Source organism: Prunus mume, linkage group LG1 (genome assembly GCF_029339155.1).
Source record: "Prunus mume cultivar Tortuosa linkage group LG1, ASM2933915v1, whole genome shotgun sequence".
Classification (NCBI taxonomy): Eukaryota; Viridiplantae; Streptophyta; class Magnoliopsida; order Rosales; family Rosaceae; genus Prunus; species Prunus mume.
In genome coordinates this window covers 20,392,418-20,407,086 of record NC_142698.1, presented here as the reverse complement: position 1 = coordinate 20,407,086, position 14,669 = coordinate 20,392,418, and the positions used below count along the sequence as shown (strand labels likewise).

General features: G+C 39.8%; 2 protein-coding genes and 1 long non-coding RNA gene across 3 annotated transcripts; 1 reads left to right on the top strand and 2 right to left on the bottom strand.

Annotated features, from left to right (window-relative positions):
* Window positions 1-1,537: 1,537 nt before the first annotated feature.
* On the bottom strand, window positions 1,538-3,654 carry LOC103319834 (L-ascorbate oxidase homolog). The gene is made up of 3 exons (XM_008221459.2): window positions 3,315-3,654; window positions 2,074-3,183; window positions 1,538-1,984 (listed from the first exon to the last, which is right to left on the bottom strand). The coding sequence occupies exons 1-3, from the start codon at window positions 3,560-3,562 to the stop codon at window positions 1,678-1,680; spliced, it is 1,665 nt and encodes a 554-aa protein (XP_008219681.2). The 5' UTR covers window positions 3,563-3,654; the 3' UTR covers window positions 1,538-1,677.
* Window positions 3,655-8,639: 4,985 nt separating this feature from the next.
* LOC148921255 (uncharacterized) lies at window positions 8,640-9,876 on the top strand. Its single transcript, XR_016122835.1, has 2 exons — window positions 8,640-9,003; window positions 9,239-9,876. It is a non-coding gene; the product is annotated as an uncharacterized LOC148921255 (long non-coding RNA).
* A 1,407-nt stretch (window positions 9,877-11,283) lies between these two features.
* On the bottom strand, window positions 11,284-13,564 carry LOC103319734 (L-ascorbate oxidase homolog). Its single transcript, XM_008221355.3, has 3 exons — window positions 13,191-13,564; window positions 11,996-13,105; window positions 11,284-11,920 (listed from the first exon to the last, which is right to left on the bottom strand). The coding sequence occupies exons 1-3, from the start codon at window positions 13,436-13,438 to the stop codon at window positions 11,620-11,622; spliced, it is 1,659 nt and encodes a 552-aa protein (XP_008219577.2). The 5' UTR covers window positions 13,439-13,564; the 3' UTR covers window positions 11,284-11,619.
* Between the last annotated feature and the right edge of the window lie 1,105 nt (window positions 13,565-14,669).

The following is a 14,669-nucleotide window of genomic DNA, read 5'->3' as shown; positions in this document are numbered from 1 at the left end:
ATCGATCATTACTATCGTCGGGAGAGAGAGAGAGAGAGAGGTGGTCCTAAATCACTTAAGATGTAAAGATTCGTCACCGTCTATCTGGGTGAGTGTAAGTAAGCATCACAAACAAAATTGGGTTCATCTGCGCATGCATGGACACCACACCATCTTCTCTGATAGGACTGATATGTTGATCTAGCTGTTTGTTAGTGTTGAAGAATATAAGTCTCACATCGGAAACTTGACTAAATAAAATATAATATATAATGAATGGTTCCACTACTAATATTATCTAGGCCTTTTGTGATAAAACCTCACACTTACTTGGCTTTGTAGGTGGTTAAGTTGAGGATAATATCGGTGTTGTTAGTAGTGGACCGCTGGCCAATCTCTCTGAATTTAACATGGTATCAAAGCGGGTTGATTGATTGAGCCTGAATTGGGCCTTTACCTTTACCCAATATGTGGTGTTCACATGTTGGGCTTGAATGTTACCCATACTCCTTACCCAATACGTGGTGTTCACGTGTTGGGCTTGAATGATTGACTCCAATGTGGACTTGGCTCCATGTGTAGCTCACACTATGTAGTGGTCCCACGTGAGGGCATGTTGAAGAATATAAGTCTCACATCGGAAACTTGACTAAATAAAATACAATATATAATGAATGATTCCACTACTAATATTACTTAGGCCTTTTGTGATAAAACCTCACACTTACTTGGCTTTGTAGGTGGTTAAGTTGAGGACAATATCGGTGTTGTTAGTAGTGGACCCATCTCTCTGAATTTAACAGTTAGGAATGAAAATGTGGGTTTAAACTTGAAATTTCCCTTCAGCCAAAAAAAAACCTTCAAATTTCCCTAGGAAGGGGAATGTTTTGAGATAGACCCCGGACCTCAAACTCAAAGTGATCTGTCTCTCAGAGTGACCAAAATTAAAAAAAATTTAAAAAGAAAGATAGACCCCTACCAAACTACTTTTTCAAAGAAAAGGCGTTAGTACGTACTGCACTGCACTGGACTGATGAAAAAAAAAACGCTAGCTCTCATGGAGTCTAGCCCGGCCCGTTAGGCCCGCAGGTAAGTCCTGATTAGCACATTAATTTTGGTGCACTCACTCAGATGTTTTTCTTGAACACATCACCAAACATTTACATATTTATTTATACCATCCTTTAAAAAAAATAGATACTTATTATTTTTTTAAATTATTTCTTAAAACGTATTACGATAATACATCAGTTGTGTGACATCTCAAATTTAGACTAAAATGCCCAGAGAAGAAAGACCAATGGGCTTTCTCAAGCCCGATGGGTTGGGCTTGGGTGAAATCCATCGTGAGTGTGTACTTGTAGTAACCATATACATATGGCTACATATATAGGTTTTTCATGTTCACCTAACAATTTCGGTACATTTGAGTAGTGGATCTTATTTTTAATTTGATATGTAATGCATGACAATATATGAAAAGGGAATATTACATACTCTTTGGTTCTTTAATTTTATATTTGTTTATTATTTGATTAAGAATAAATATATATAAATATATTAGAATTGAAAATTTATTGCATTTTGGAAAGGGTTGATACACATGCATGATCATCAGCCAGACCATTCCTCTTTGTTGTACAGTACACTAGTACGAACTCTTATTTATACATAGTACGTAGATTATGAGATCAGAGTTTAGGCGCCGGCGCTGTATGGAGGGGGCTTAGGCAAATCCTTGACAACGCCGCAGACGAGGGTGTTGTCTGGCAGGTTGTACTCGTCCCTGAGGGAGCGTGCTGGAGAGAGAACACTCACATAGAACTGTTGTCCAAGGTAGCGCCTCTCGGATTGTTCTGACCTCACATTCCACATTCCAGCATTGTCGAAGGTCAACATGATGGCAGCCCAGGATTTGGGGAACACCTGGATGGTATGTCTGCTCACACCGTCCAAAAGGTTGTAGTTGTTTCTCTTTTCTGGGGTCCACCTCCCGGGCTCAATGCTGCATGCATGCGGTGCAAATAGTCATTCATTAGTTATTGAACTAATAATAATAATTTATAAAAAAAATCCCATATCTAAATTACTTACGCGACCGCAAAGAAGGAGTATCCATCCAAATTCCACGACTGAATGCTCTTCTCGTGGTTCTCAAAGATGATCTCCACGAAGTTACGGAAGGTCTGGTTGACAACGTTGGGTGCCAAGGTGACCTTGTCTTCAACTGTGGCGGGGGGCTCATCCTGGATGGTGTCGTACTTGAAGACCTTGTCGGCAACTCCATAGTACTCAGCCAGCTTGAGTGGGGTTTCGGGGTCCACGTGGGAGACTCCGTTGATAGCATAGCGGAGCTTGCCATCGACCTTGGTGGCGGAGTTAACGATCTTCATGGTGCGGGTGATGTTGATCTTGCCGTAGTGGTAAGAGCCCTGAGGGTTAGGCCTGGCAGCACTGGCAGTGAGGTTCCAGCGGAAAGAACGGAACTGGTTGAGAGACCAGGCCCATCCTACAGGAGCCTCGGGGAGCTCGGGGGACGCTGGGCCATTACCATTTTCGTAGCGCATGATGCCTTTGCCGGTCAACACCTTCTTGGTGAATCGGGTGGAGGCCACCATGTAGTAGTCCTTGGGGTCTTTGTCGGCAGTCACAAGCACCGAGAAGCATTGTCCCAAGTGCAAATCAAGCGACTCGTAGGTGTTCTGCATGGTGTGGGAGCCCTCCATCTCAACAAGCTTCATTGGGTGGCCTTGGATCCTGAAGTTGAGGGAGTTCTTGAGCCCCACGTTGCAGATCCTGTACTTGTAGGTCTTGCCTGGCTTCATGGTGAAGAGGGGCTCGTCTTTGCCGTCTCCCTTCGCTGATTTGCCGTTGATGATGACACCGTCAGGCCTTCCCATGGAGCGACCGCTGTCCAAGTGTTTCTTGAGAGCGGTATGGCCTTTTGCGTACCAGTCACCAATGAGGACAGTATAGTCATCCTCTGGATCAGCATAAGGAACGGGGATCAGCAGACGACTGTTGATGCGGAGGCCACCGAAGCCACCGGATGCTCTGTGCATGGCAGTGATGGGATAGTAAAAGTAGCTCCCAATCTGGTCCTTGACCTGGAAGCGGTAGGTGTAGTTCTGACCAGGGGGGATGGGACACATAGTTCCAAGGGTTCCATCTTGCCATGAGTTCTTCCTCTGCTGGACACCGCTCCTGCATGAATTAATTCAATTTTTATTGAAGATGTGGTCAGCAAAGTAGTCAATAAATAAATGTGATACAAATAATTTTATTAATTAAATTGGAATATGTAAATCAATGAACGCGTAAGTACATATACGTACCATGTGAAAAGGAGTGGTTCATCAAGGTTATTGAAGACGTTGAGCACGATGTTATTGTTGCTGGTGGAGTTGATGTTGGGTCCCGGAAACTGGTCATTGATGAGAATTCCTTGTTGGGGGACTCCGAGGGGAGAGATGGTTCCGTAGGTGACATTCCATGTGAAGTACAGGTAAGGGTCTTCACCCCGGACCACCGATATTAAACCAGCCGAGAGGCAGAGCAACAGCATATACATCACGGAACTCATCTCTCTTATTTCACCACTATTCAACCCTTTCCTCAAGCAATTATTATTTCTGTCCCTTATATTTATTCGAAGAAGAAGATACTTGGGTCTTCTTCTACGATCTTCATCCTTCCCAACCCTTCCCTTTTATACACCTCTTTCACAATTTCTCAACCATTCAAACTTTCCGGGATCGTCTCTCAGCTCACCCTTCTTTCTTGTCCCTTACTTTGCGCCTGCCCTTTCATTTTCTTTTCCTCCCCTTTAGACTCTCTCTCTCAAACGCATGCACCAACAACCAAGACTACGTCAGGAAATTCCACATGAAATATTATCATGTGCGAAAATAACAAATGGAGCCATCTTTAATTTAGTATGTCTTTACTAAAGATAAAGAATGTTTGCTATTTCTGTTTGGCTGTATTTGCTATTTCAGTTTCTTCTCAAGTTCAAAAATCAAAATTATCAGAAAAGTACCAAATATGAGCAACGCTGCTTTTATGTAACATTTGGTCGTAATTATCTTTACGGAGAAAAATAAATTTTCATCTCATACGTACGTGTTGGATAATTACTGGGAGATTTTCATCTCCATGTTGATAAAATAGATAAAATATATTGATGTAACAAATTAAGTCTTAGAAAATAAGTAAATATAAAAAGGATGTCGGCAAGAATACTCATTAAAGAGAATATTAGGCAAACTTATACAATATTAATGTTACAATTGCGATACAACTTTTTTGTCGTCAACTTATACAATATTGGTTATAACAAACTAACTTTTCCTTATCTAATGGTAAATATTGTTGATCCCATCCTTGGGGCTTTCTATTTGATTGTATTGAAAGGCCCAATGAATTGGGATTTCCCTATTGGGTCAGGTCATTTCGGGGCAAGCGGATCATTTATGATGAAGAGGATGGGCTTCAAGAGAATTATTCGGAGTTCTTGCAGAGTGGAACCATGCAGTACCTGACACGAGATAGATCCTTGCTCAAGAAAAACTAGCTTATTTGCACACGCTTCCACGCCTGTGAGATTTTTTTTTTTAAAAAAAAAAAAAATTATTTTAGAATTAAAAAATATAATGGATAGTTATGTTCCATATAAATAGGATCCATTATTTGATTTTTTTTTTGTTATTTTAAATTTTTTAATATGAAAAAGTGTGAGATCACGAGCCTTTGTATTTAGTGTTCATGCATTTATCTGCATTTCGCAATATATGAACCATTTTAATAATTTAATCGTTTAAAATATCACACGTTAGCAAATCTTGAAAAATCTAATAACAAAAAAACTTTAATTCAATCTAAAATATTTATAAAAAAAAATTACAAAACCAGAAAGCCGACTCCCCCTCCCAACCCCTACCCACTCCCACGCCACCCTAACCACCATACTTCTGTCAAAACACTTGTTTCTTCCGATGTCCCAGTCGATGGGGATGAGATTTGGTGTGTGGAAAACAACTCCCCTTTTCCTTTTCCCCTTAGAACAACTCTACCCATTTGCCCATTGCCATGGCAGGGGGGAGCTAGGGCAGCCACTATTCACATGAATAGTGGTTGCCCTTGCAAATAGTATTGTGTGTTTCCACCCATTGCTTTGGCAAAGGGAAATTACTATTCATTTTTTTGTTTTTTTCACAAATTTATTTACCTAAACAATTCATTTGGATAATATTTTCGGATAAGATTTTTGGGTTCGTACATGTCAATATTTATTATAAAATTCATATCTCAATCGGATAAAATTTTGGTATTTATAGAAAAAAAAAATTGATTATTTATAGAAAAAATTTTGATTTTTGTTCATTTTTTTATTGCACAAAAATTGGTTGTTGTTGGATTGGAGAAAAAAAATCTGATCGGAGAGCCCAGAGTGCGACACGTGGACTTTAGCGATCAGAGCGATGACGCCAAGACCAAAACGAGGGTGGAGCTTGGGCCAACCTTGCCTCAGGCCACCAGTTGTCGGGTCCCACCTTGCACCCGCCCTGGGCTCCTTGCTAGAAACAGGTTTTGGTTTTTCTCCCCAGCCTTGGGCTCAGCTCCTTGCTGGAGTTGCTCTTACCACAACAAGCCCCACCAAATACAGCTAAACCACAACGACCCCCAAAGCTATCTTCTTCTAGTTAAGGGACGTAATCCACCAATCAATTGATGGCTCTGACTTAGGGAGAAGAAGGGCCCACTATAATGGGAAGGAAGATTGGAGCAGCCTAATCTGAGCTCCTTTTGCCAAAGAAGTTATTGGCCCCTTCCCCTATGGTGGTGGAAAGGGAGTGATTTTTTAGTTTTATATATTTAATTTTGTAACAATAAAATAATTGTTAATTTAAAAACAATTTTTTTATGAAAAAAAAAAGAAGCTTATGTTTCATGTCTTAAACGGTTGGATAATTTTAATGGTTCAGATATTTTGAAATGTAGATGCTAAATGCAGAAGCTCGGAATCCGATTATATGATGCTAAGTGACAGACATTTGTTTGTTTTGGTCGAATTCATGACAGTCTAAATAGTAAATTTACCACGACTCTAGGTCTCTATATAGTAGGGAGTAAATAGTAAATTTACCACGTGTCTATATGGCTCTATATAGCTAATAGGGGTGGGCACTCAAACCGGCGAATCAGAAATCCGAGCCGAACGGCACCGAACCAAACCCTAAAACTAAGTTGACCAAAAGTCAACAATCGGTCAAAAACCGAACCAGACCAGTTCGAACTAGTTTTGGATTTGGTTCTATGTTTTCACAAACCGAACCAAACTGAACCAATCAAATTAAAAAATATATACTTTCAATAGATATTTATATTTAATGCTATATTTTTAATTTAACAAAAAAAAAGAAAATATTAATCCAAGTTCAATTTCAAAATATCTCTCTTTTCTAACTTTAATATTTATTTTTATATGAAATTGAATAATTTGTTAATTTTCAAGTAATAATAATAATATTTCAGTTGAGAATTGTATTAAAAAATAATTTTTATACTCCGGTTCAAAATCGAACCGGACCGAAACTAGTTCAACCCAAACCAGACAGTTTTTGAATTTTTTTTATTAAAATCGAATCGAACCAAACTAGATGAATAGTATCAGATCGATTCTAATTTGAGGCACAAATCGGTCCAACCCGAACCGTACCCACCCTTGATAGCTAAAGAGTAAAGGAAAAGATGAGACTTTGTAATATATATATTTGGCTTTTTATCACAAAACATCCCTGACGTTTACGAAACTATCATATTGCATCCTTAAAGTTTTTTGTATGACTCATGGTCCCTAACGTTAATATGGATACTCTTAAATAGTCATTCTATCAAAAAACTGTTAAATCTAGGAATATAATAATCATCAAATCAATCCAAAATTATAATATATATATATATATTTTATTTCCTTCCATTCTCTCTTTCTATCTTCTTCTTACAGTCTTTCTTTTATTCTTCTTCTTTCTCTCATTCCTTATCTCTTCTCTGGGTATCTTCACATGGGACTATTTGATGTATATAGATGCGGTTTGACCATTATTTTTTTCTTTGTTTTCCTTCTTTTAATGCAATTTTCTTTTTGATTTGTTTTTTTTTTTTTATGCTAGAGGAGATAAACGGCTGTATGTTGTGAGGCATGATCCTAGAGACATAAACACTTCCATTATTCGACCCTGCCCTGGGAGGCAACCTACCACCCACACCTCCATTGCAGGAGCTAAGCTAGAAACCACCTTTTCTTTTCTTTCCTTTTTCCTTTTATAAAACAAGGCCATTACCTGTTTTACAATCCGTTTATTATTGGAACCCCACAAAAAAAAAAAAAAAAAGGCCATCAACCACTCTCAGATTTTAAACTACTGGTGGAGATAAAGAAGAAGAATAAAAGGAAGAAGAAGAAAAAAAGAGAGAGAGAAAGAAGAAGAAGAAAGAAAGAGAGAAGGGAAGGAGATTAAAAAAAAATATATTTTATAATTTTGGATTGATATGACGATTATATCCTTGAATGTAACAGTTTTTTTGACAGATGAACTATTTAAGAGCACCCATATTAACGCTAGGGACCATGAGTGATACAAAAAAACTTTAAGGATGCAATATGATAGTTTCGCAAATGTAACGTTTTGTATATGTTTGATAACAGTAATAGTTAGCTAAGAGTTTGTTAGTGTTGGCACGTGTGGCTCACATGTCACAGCTGTAATTAGTTAGTTTGTTAAGCATTAGTTATAGGACTTCTGATATAAAAGAAACTATATCTCTCTGTAATTAAATACACGATTAAAAAGATTAAACAGAAAGCAAATTCTCTCTTCTTCCCTGAGTTCTTCTTCAATATTCATCTTCTTCCTTCAGTCTCAATTCTTCTTTCTTATACTGTTATCATGGTATCAGAGCAAGGCTTCACGTGTTGGGCCCAACGGCCACACGTGCTCCCACGTCACCTAATATGTGTTGTCCACGTGTTAGGCTTGAAAGTTCGCCACATGTGCGGGGGCGTGTTGAGAGTGTTTGTCCCACATTGAAATGTTAAGGGACCTAGCCTGGGTTTATAAGGAGTTGGGCTACTCCCCTCATTGCCAATTGGTTTTGGGGTGGAACCTCAACTTCCTTCATGGTATGAAATCTGTTGATGGCTTTCGGTTTTATGTGATCTTTGTTGATGAGTGTACTAGCTATATGTGGTTGTATCCACTTTATAATAAATCAGAAGTTTATGCTACTTTTCTCCGGTTTCATGCCATGATTGTTACTCAGTTTGCTGCTTCAGTCAAGTGTTTGCAAAGTGATGGGGGAGGGGAGTTTACTAGTAGGTTGTTCACTGATTATTTGGCTTCTAAGGGCATTGAACATCAATTATCCTGTCCATACACTCCTCAGCAAAATGGTTTAGCTGAGAGGAAGAATAGACATCTTATTGAAACCTCTATTACTCTTTTGACTGCTGCTCATCTTCCATGTCAGTTTTGGTTTCATGCCGTTGCTCATGCTGCGTATTTGATTAATAGGATGCCTAGTAAAAGTTTGGATCTTCAGTCTCCCTATTATAGACTTTTTGGCTTGGTTCCTGATATCACACATGTTAAGGTGTTTGGCACTGCAATTTATCCATATTTGAGACCTTATACTGAGCATAAGCTTCAATCTCGCACAGCTCAATGTGTTTTTCTTGGATATGCACCAGGTTATAAAGGTGTCATTTGTTATAATCCTTTCACAGGCAAATTGGTGATATCTAGGCATGTTATCCATGATGAAACTTGTCATCCTTTTAAGAGGCTTCCGGCATCTATTTCTCCGGTATTATCCATGCCCTCACAGTCTGCTTCTATCCGGGTTCCACTTCTCGTTCCCGTGACAACTTCTGCTACTCCTACTTCTGTAGAAGGTGCTGATAATTTGGCATATGATCCTGCAGCCTCTGATCCGGCAGACACTAGTCCTTCCATTTCTCATGCGGTATCTCCTTCAGATTCTATAGCATCTGTTTTAAATGCTCATCAATTACAAGTCCTTGTGCCTGTCATTTCTGCATCTGATGTTAATTCTTCTTTTGTCTCTGATATATCTGCTCTTTCTGTTCCATCTGGTAATACACATCCTATGCAAACTCGGGCTAAGAATGGAATTAGCAAACTGAAACCTTTTTCAGATTGTCAATGTTACCATACTACCATTCCTGTTATTGCTGCAGATGATGAACCTTCGTCTTATCGCATAGCTGCTCAATCTCCTGCTTGGGTTAAAGCAATGCATGAAGAACTTGAAGCATTACAAATGCAGGGAACTTGGTCTCTAGTGCCATGTCCTTCCCGGAAAAATATAGTTGGAAGTAAATGGATCTACAAAATCAAGCGCAATGCCGATGGTTCAATTGCAAGGTATAAAGCTCGTTTAGTGGCACAAGGATTCAGCCAACAACAAGGTCTGGATTTTGGTGAAACTTTCAGCCCAGTTGTCAGACATACAACTGTGAGACTGATACTTAGTTTGGCAGCCATGAATAAGTGGAGTTTGCGCCAGTTAGATGTTAAGAACGCTTTTTTACATGGTGATCTGGAAGAGGAAGTTTACATGCGGCAGCCTCCAGGTTTTGAAGATTCCCAGCATCCAGAGTTTGTGTGTAGGTTGGCCAAGTCCCTCTATGGCCTTAAACAGGCACCAAGGGCTTGGAATGCCAAGTTTACAGGTTATCTTCCAGCCTTAGGCTTTAAGTCCTCCCATTCTGACCCAAGTCTGTTTGTCAAGCATGAAGGTTCTGATATTGTGATTTTACTACTGTATGTAGATGATATTATTTTGACTGGTTCAAGTCCTCAGTTGGTTCAAACAGTTATTGATGATTTAGGAGCTGTATTTGACATGAAAGACATGGGCAGACTTGCATATTTTTTAGGTCTTCAGGTGTCTTATGATTCCACAGGAGGTATCTTTGTTCATCAGACCAAGTATGCTCAGGAGTTGTTAAATAAAGCAGGGATGACCAATTGTAAAGCTTGTCCAACTCCCTGCAAGCCACATAATCAGGTATTAAGAACAGAGGGGCAGCCATTAACTGATCCAACCTTGTATCGGAGTCTTGTAGGTGCCTTACAGTATTTGACATTCACAAGGCCAGACTTGTCATATTCATCAATACTGTTTGTCAGTATATGACTACACCTACAGAAGCACATTTTGATTTGGTCAAACGTATATTAAGGTATATTCAAGGTACCATACAAGTATGGCATTCACTTCACTACGCCCTTGGCATCTGCAGGCCTACAAAGTGATGCAGATCGGGCTGGAGACTTGAATACACGCAGTCTACCACAGGATTTGCGATATTTCTTGGAAATAATCCTATTTCTTGGCAATCTAAAAGCAGGGATCTGTGTCTAGAAGTTCTGAAGTAGAGTCAGGGCATTGGCCAATACAGCTGCAGATTTAGCTTGGATTCGACAGGTCTTGTTGGATTTGAAAGTATGCTTACCTGAGCCTCCTACAATTTCATGTGATAATTTGTCTGCTTTGGCTCTTAGTTCTAATCCTATATATCACTCACGCATCAAGCACCTCGACATTGATTTCCATTTCGTGCGCAAAAGGGTGCAAAGGAATGATCTTACTGTCCAGTATATTCCTACTCAAGAACAACTAGCTGATGTCTTTACTAAAGGACTACATAGTCCAATTTTCTTGAGTCATTGTGCAAACATGAGGTTGGGCAACCTAGAGCTGGGTTTGAGGGGGAATGATAACAGTAATAGTTAGCTAAGAGTTTGTTAGTGTTGGCACGTGTGGCTCACATGTCACAGCTGTAATTAGTTAGTTTGTTAAGCATTAGTTATAGGACTTCTGATATAAAAGAAACTATATCTCTCTGTAATTAAATACACGATTAAAAAGATTAAACATAAAGCAAATTCTCTCTTCTTCCCTGAGTTCTTCTTAAATATTCATCTTCTTCCTTCAGTCTCAATTCTTCTTTCTTATACTGTTATCACACCAACATAGTGCAATTGATCACGAATATGCTTCAAACGAAGAAGGAATCGGTCAATCGAGTCACCACCCTTCTGCGCTGTCTGCATTTCAGTCTTCATTGGTTGATACGTGCTCGAGAAACTGAAGCATAGCGATCCGTAAGATTAAGGATGCAATATGATAGTTTCGCAAATGTAACGTTTTGTATATGTTGAGGAAAATAAAAAATAGGCAAAATGAATTGGGAAAATGTAATTAAGAAAGAGATTATAATGTATAAATAAAATGGAAGTACAAAACTGTAATGGCATATTCGTTTCTCCTTTCTTTTTTTTTTTTTTCTGACAGGAAAATGTAATGGCATAATTCTAGAGGGTGGATGCATACATAATGAGGCAATCTTTTATGCTGTACCAAACACTTCTTATTCTTTACCATTCTTTTAACACTCTTCGCTTAAATTGGCTGCGAAGAAATACAAAAAATCTTAATGATGATCTCGCTCTCTCACACTCACACACGTACAATTTTTCGGATCGTCGCTGTCCCTTTCTACTCTGTATCTGTCACACAGTGTGAAGCGGCATGGCATGACGGTGAAATATGTTACATGCTGTATGGTGCGGGCTTGGGCATGTCCTTAACGATGCCACAGACAAGGGCACTGTCTGGCATGTTGTACTCGTTTCTGAGGGAGCGTGCAATATTTTCAACGCCCACGTAAAATTGTTGTCCTAGGTAGCGCCTCTCCAGTTGTTCAGACCTTACGTTCCACATTCCAGCGTTGTCGAATGTCAACATGATGGCAGCCCAGGATTTGGGGAACACTTGGACAGTGTACCTGCTCACAGCGTCAAGGAGATTGTAGTTGCTTCTCTTTTCTGGGGTCCACGTGCCGGGCTCCGAGCTGTAGAGGGAGGATGATTAATTTCCTTTAATTAGCTTAATTAGATAGATATGTATAATAAATATATGAACTTACGCAACGGAAAAAAAGGAGTATCCATCCAAATGCCATGTCTGAAGGCTCTTCTCCGGGTTCTCAAAGATGATCTCAACGAAATCTCTTATGGTTATGTTGACAACATTGGGTTCCATGGTGATCTTGTCTGCCGCTGTGGCTGGGGGAGTATCCTTCATGGTATCGAACTTAAAGACTTTGTCGTAAACTTTATAGTAGTCAGCCAGCTTGAGGGGAGTTTCAGGGTCCACGTGGGAGATTCCGTTGATGGCATAGCGAAGCTTGCCGTCCACCTTGCTAGCGGAGTTGACGAGCTTGATGGTGCGGGTGATGTTAATCTTACCATAGTGGTAGGAGCCCTGAGGGTTAGGCCTGGCAGCACTGGCAGTGAGGTTCCAGCGGAAGGAGCGGAACTGGTTAAGAGACCATGCCCATCCTACGGGGGCTTTGGGGAGTTCAGGCGAAGCAGGGCCCTTTCCATTTTCGTAGCGGATGATGCCTTTGCCGGTGAGCACGCTCTTAGTGAATCGGGTGGAAGCCACCATGTAGTAGTCCTTGGGGTCCTTGTCGGCAGTCACAAGCACGGAGAAACATTGCCCGAGATGCACATCCATGGAGTCGTAGGTGTTTTGTACGGTGTGGGAGCCCTCCAATTCAACAAGCTTCATGGAGTGTCCTTGGATCCTGAAGTTGAGGGTGTTCTTGAGCCCCACGTTGCAGATCCTGTACTTGTAGGTCTTGCCGGGCTTCATGACGAAGAGGGGCTCGTCTTTCCCATCTCCCTTTGAAGATTTGCCGTTGATGAGGACCCCGTCTGGCCTGGCCAAGGAACGACCGCCGTCCAATAATTTCTTTAGTTGGGTGTGGCTTTTGGTGAACCAATCACCGATGAGGACAGTGTACTCATCCTCTGGATCGGCATAAGGCACTGGAATGAGCAGGCGACTGTTCACTCGGAGGCCACCGAAGGCACCGGCTGCCTTATGCATGGCAGTTGTGGGATAGTACATGTAGGTCCCGATCTGGTCTTTCACTTGGAATTGGTAGGTGTAGTTCGTACCAGGGGGAATGGGGCACATGGTTCCAAGGGTTCCATCATGCCATGAATTTTTCCTCTGCTGGAGACCGTGCCTGCAATAATTAATCTCAATTAATTAAATAAAAACTTATTAATTAATTATAGGATATATGTGAATGGAATTAGCTAGGTACGCACCATGTCACAAGGAATGGCTCGTCAAGGTTGTTGAAGACGTTGAGCACGATGTTGTTGTTGGTGGTGGAGTTGATGTTGGGTCCAGGAAATTGGCCATTTATGAGAATGACTTGCTGGGGAACTCCCAGAGGGGAGAGGGTTCCATAGGTGACATTCCATGTGAAAAAAAGGTAAGGGTTCCCACAATGGACAACCGAAATTGTCCCAACTGAGAGGCATAGCAGCAACATAAGCATCATCCCAGACATCGTTACCTCTCTATCTGTGTCAATCTTTCTCTCTCTCTAGTTCGAATTCTCACACAATAAGTAAAGTCAATCTATGTATCACTTAATTTGAAGACGATGCTTGTCTTCTTTAATTTGGTGTACCTAGTATCTCCGCCACCCTACGCTTATATACATGTCATTGACAATTTCTTGACCATTCAAATCCCCCGCTATTGTCTGCAAGCTTACCCTTCTATCTTGCCCCTTGCATTGCTCTCATCCTCTCTTCTTCTTTTTTTCTCTCTTCCACATCCCTACAGACCCTCTCTCCCTATGACCGTGTCTTGCCCTTTTTCATAATAATTATGAGTCCGGATACTCTCATCCCTGTCTTGAAAATCATTTTCATCCACCAATCAATTGATGGCTCTGTCTTACGGAGAAGAAGGGCCCACTATGAATGAATGGATAGGAAGATTGGAGCAGCCTAATCTGAGCTCCTTTTGCCAAAGTTGTAACCCCTTCCCCCTATGGTGGTGGAAAGGGCGTGATTTTTTAGTTTTATTTATTTAATTTTTTAATAATAAAATAATTGTTAATTAAAAAACAATTTTCTGATGAAAAAAAAAGCTTATGTGTCATGTCCTAAACGGTTGGATAATTTTCATGGTTCAGATATTCTGAAATGCGTATGCCAAATGCAGAGGATTGAAATCCGATTATATGATGCTAAGTGACAGACATTTGTTTGTTTTGGTCGAATTCATGACAGACTAAATAGTAAATTTACTATGACCCTAGGACTCTAAATAGTAGGGAGTAAATACTAAATTTACCATGCGTCTATAGAGCTCTATAAAGCTAAAGAGTAAAGAAAAGATATGAGACTTTGTAATTACATGATATATATATATATTATATGTATACATATAATGAGGAAAATCATAAATGGGCAAAATGAACTGGGAAAATGTAATTAAGAAAGAGATTATAACATATAAATAAAATGGAAGTACAAAAATGTAATGGTATATTTGTTTGTCTTTTTTTTTTGTCTTTTTTTTTTTATTTGATAGGAAAATGTAATGGCATAATTCTTGAGGGTTGATGCACACATAATGAGACAATCTTTTATGTTGTGCCAAACCCTTCTTATTCTTTACCATTCTTCTAACTCTCTTTGCTTAAATTGGCTGTGAAGAAATACAAAAAATCTTAATAATGATTGATGAGTAGATTTTATATTATATATTTAACCCTGTTCTTAGTA

Excerpts from the sequence above, each read along its gene's own strand:
- LOC103319834 (XM_008221459.2), bottom strand. The coding sequence starts at position 3,562 with ATGAGTTCCGTGATGTATATGCTGTTGCTCTGCCTCTCGGCTGGTTTA. Across the intron at positions 3,184-3,314 it reads GAACCACTCCTTTTCACATG|GAGCGGTGTCCAGCAGAGGA; the intron begins GTACGTATATGT and ends TAATTCATGCAG. Across the intron at positions 1,985-2,073 it reads TACTCCTTCTTTGCGGTCGC|CATTGAGCCCGGGAGGTGGA; the intron begins GTAAGTAATTTA and ends GCATGCATGCAG.
- LOC103319734 (XM_008221355.3), bottom strand. The coding sequence starts at position 13,438 with ATGTCTGGGATGATGCTTATGTTGCTGCTATGCCTCTCAGTTGGGACA. Across the intron at positions 13,106-13,190 it reads GAGCCATTCCTTGTGACATG|GCACGGTCTCCAGCAGAGGA; the intron begins GTGCGTACCTAG and ends TAATTATTGCAG. Across the intron at positions 11,921-11,995 it reads TACTCCTTTTTTTCCGTTGC|CTCGGAGCCCGGCACGTGGA; the intron begins GTAAGTTCATAT and ends CTCCCTCTACAG.